The sequence below is a fragment of the Elaeis guineensis genome, chromosome 10 (genome assembly GCF_000442705.2).
Source record: "Elaeis guineensis isolate ETL-2024a chromosome 10, EG11, whole genome shotgun sequence".
NCBI classification, from domain to species: domain Eukaryota; kingdom Viridiplantae; phylum Streptophyta; class Magnoliopsida; order Arecales; family Arecaceae; genus Elaeis; species Elaeis guineensis.
The window spans coordinates 71,894,528-71,898,006 of NC_026002.2; the positions used below are offsets into that span (position 1 = coordinate 71,894,528).

Consider the following 3,479-nt stretch of genomic DNA (forward strand, 5'->3'; position numbering starts at 1 on the left):
AGGATCCATGTAAAATATTTTTTCGGCTTTGCTAACTCATGGTGAGTAAAATTGTTTAACAACTTGTTTATCCTTGTGGCCACCTTCAACCGTCATTATCAAATTGCAGATAACCTTATTATTTTGATGATGTTGCATTAGGTTTTTGTCGTGCTTGTTTGCAACTCTGTTTGGCATGTTTCTTGCCCCATTAACACTTAAAAAAAGCCATAGCCATTTATTCGCTGTGAAAGAGTCACTGTAAGATAATGTGGGTTGATGGATTACGCGTAGCTGAGCACTAACAATTTTTTAATTAGGAGATAAGAAGGGTAATCAGGCGCGAGGTCACTCCCAACAAAGTAGAGCTCCAAAACGCCTTTAGAGCATAGCACTTCCTTATCGTCTAACCTTTAACCGCCCTATCACATCCACTAAGACTTGCATGAGCCGCAACTAGTTGCTAAACTATTTATCTCCTAATCTATTCCTTCTATCTGATAAGGCCCGCCATTAGTTGCTTGCATTAAAAAAAGTTAGAAGAAAGAAGAGGTCATCCACTCACTGCGCTGACCCTTTCACCTCCTCCCCATTCCCAGTGCTGAACAATTTGGAGAGAAAGAAAATGGGGCCATGCATGCATGTGTCCAAAATTTAGAGAATCAGAAGCCATATAGATCAGCAGAGAAGAGTTTTTAATCATTCTTCGCAACAATGGAGCACCTTGTCTCACCTTTTCAAGGCACATCGAGGGCATCCTATTTTAAACCAGGTGGCTTGTTTCATGATAACATTCCCTCTACCGCGGATTGGTTCACCAAACAGGTATTGTTTTTTTATAAACAAGGCGCATGAAGACAAGCATTTCATTAGACTTAATTTGTAGACGGATGGCAGAACAATGTACGTTCGAAGCGTCGTTAGATGGGCGGGGAAAGGGTTGTATATTTCACACGAAAGGAGGATTCACCTTCCTTTATACGAATCCACTGTTGGATCGTGCAATAATCACTTCAAGATCTGTGCAGACGGATGGATGAACAAATCTGAAGTGCTTTGAGCTGTGCAAGATGCGATCCAACGATTCACGTCGCCAAAGAAGATCAATCATCCCTTCGCGCGGACGATACAACCCGGACGGTCTCTACTTAATGATATAAAAACAGGAAAGAGAAGGTTATCTTATTATCATCAATACTATATGACATCAGCACCATTGTTTTGGTCATGAAATTTAAAATTTATAGTCCATGGGAGTATCATATCTAGTTTTGAATGGTGGGGCTGACTTTCCTCATCGTTCCTGTCTTTGCGTGCGTATAGTTATATCAAATTAAAAAGAGTGAATAAAGCCCGAGATTTTGGCAGGCGAATGAACAAAATAATTAACATTCTAACGCTATATCATATATATTTACAAAAGTCGCATGTGGTTGCTCAACCAGCTACCCTATTCAGCCAACCGTACCTGTTTTGTATCCCTCCGGGCTGACATAAATCCTCAAAAAATCATGTTTCGTTTAGTTTTATATATGCATTTTCTCTTTTTGTTGGAGGGGACTTCTTAAAGCATGCATTTTCTTGAGCCTCTATACATATATAGAAAACAAGTCCTTCCACAACTCCCAGTTCTGTATAGATACAACCAGAGGCTTCTTTTTTTTTTTTCTTTCTTTTTTTCTTTTTCTGATGATATAGATAGAACCAGAGTTGCTCCTTCTTTGTGTAAGGTTTATCGTTGAGAAAATCTTTATAGTAAAATTAATAGTAAATTTCTCCAATGAAACGTGGCTTCTGAAGAACTTTCCTGGAAGTAAGCCGCAGTAGCCATAGAGACAACTATCACACGCCTTGAGTCAATCACTTTGGTTCGATAGCATAACAGAGTATTTATGTTAGCAACACACAATAGGTTTTTATAACTCATTAAGCATACCTAAATTTTACAAGAGAAATAGCTTTATCCTAACAGAGGTTCTACTTCAAAGCCATTTCACAACTATAAACAAGGAGCAAGAGAGGAACCAAGTATAATCTCTTCAGTTACAAAACTCTCTACCGTGTTGGTAGTTAGAGACCAAAAGGTCATCGACGGGAGGAAACATCTTGAACTCTTCATCATCCATCTTCCAGAGCGGTTCAGAGCTGTACTCCCAAATAGGAGAGGGCATTGGAGGCCAGGAAGTATCACATACTTCAACCTTACATTCCTCCAAGCTCAGCCCGCTGATTGCTTCAGGTGTAGTAGCAAGCTCATTCCAGATCTGATCCATGGAGTAGTATCCCTTGGCACCTTCCTCCTCCTCGTCCAACCCTGCAGTCATGCAGCAGCAACCACCGGCCTTGTTAAGCTCATGCTGCCGCTCGAGCCCAACTTCTGATGGTGGTTCACTTAGAGAGGGAGACTGATAGGTCAGCGACGACGAAGATGACGAAGGAGAAATCGCCTCTCTCTTTCTCTCTTGGGCCTTTTTTCTCATATGAGTCCTCCAGTAGTTCTTGATCTCATTATCGGTGCGACCGGGGAGCTTTCGAGCAATCCTAGACCACCTATATAAGCATTGCTTGTCACAATCATTAAAAGTTGTAGATATGTGACAAGAAATTAATTAATCATCATCTAGATGAACAAGAAGCATATACGGTAATATTGGATGACAGATAATATGTTATATATCCAGGTTTAATTTATTAATGAAACAGTAGAGTAGTAGATGATGAGGTAGGAGGAGTTGTTATATATTGTGAGTGTGAGATGAATGAAACCTATTTCCCCAGCGGGAATGGAGCTCGAGGATGAGGCGCTCTTCCTGAGGGGTCATCCGGCCGCGCTTGAGACCCGGGTGCAGGTAATTAACCCAGCGTAACCTGCAACTCTTGCCTGTTCTGTTGAGACCTACAACATGAAACCAGGCCGGGTTAAAGCGTAGCTTCCTCCACCCCCCACCGCCAAAGTAAGCCTACTTGTAGCCCCCGCCACCCCTCAAACCTGAGACTTTGGCTATGAAATCCCAACGACGTTCCCCGAATAAGCCCACAAAGCATACCAGTTGCTGGTCCTCCTGCTCCGTCCACGGGCCCTTTCGGGTCTCTTCTTTCACCGTCACCATCGTCGTCTTCTGATCTCCTTCCGGCCTTCAGACCTCCTCGATCCTCTTCCCAGCCGCCCGCTGTTTTGTTTCCAGCTAAATGACTTGCTTGCCTTTGTGTCCGCCCCCCCTCTCATTTATAGGCGGTGAGAGCTACACGGTCACGTGATGTCTTGTGCTGTTTGGGACCCTGGATCCTACAATTTGTTCCCTCTTTGTTTTCTTTAATTGGCATCGGTGGCGTTTGTTGGGTCATGACGTTTTCACCAACTCATGAGAAGCATGTCCGGTGCACGTGATGTGACAGTGGTCTCTTTTTCAGCTCTAGTTTGATTAACAATGTTAACGTACTTACCACTTGGTAATGGTACCACTTGGCGTGCAGGCAATAACGGCCTTAAAATAGGTGAC

General features: G+C 42.8%; 1 protein-coding gene across 2 annotated transcripts; it reads right to left on the reverse strand.

Annotated features, from left to right (window-relative positions):
* Nucleotides 1–1,843: 1,843 nt before the first annotated feature.
* On the reverse strand, nt 1,844–3,163 carry LOC105032833 (myb-related protein MYBAS2). 2 transcript variants are annotated; one of them, XM_010907408.4, is made up of 3 exons: nt 2,969–3,163; nt 2,746–2,875; nt 1,844–2,529 (listed from the first exon to the last, which is right to left on the reverse strand). In XM_010907408.4, exons 1-3 carry the CDS (start codon nt 3,087–3,089, stop codon nt 2,019–2,021), a joined length of 762 nt encoding a protein of 253 aa, XP_010905710.1. In that variant the 5' UTR covers nt 3,090–3,163; the 3' UTR covers nt 1,844–2,018. The 2 variants fall into 2 exon arrangements, with proteins under 2 accessions (XP_010905710.1, XP_019702015.1); XM_019846456.3 differs by having other exon boundaries at nt 3,027–3,157.
* Nucleotides 3,164–3,479: the final 316 nt, after the last annotated feature.

Excerpts from the sequence above, each read along its gene's own strand:
- LOC105032833 (XM_010907408.4), bottom strand. The coding sequence starts at position 3,089 with ATGGTGACGGTGAAAGAAGAGACCCGAAAGGGCCCGTGGACGGAGCAG. Across the intron at positions 2,876-2,968 it reads TTTCATAGCCAAAGTCTCAG|GTCTCAACAGAACAGGCAAG; the intron begins GTTTGAGGGGTG and ends TTCATGTTGTAG. Across the intron at positions 2,530-2,745 it reads CATTCCCGCTGGGGAAATAG|GTGGTCTAGGATTGCTCGAA; the intron begins GTTTCATTCATC and ends ATGCTTATATAG.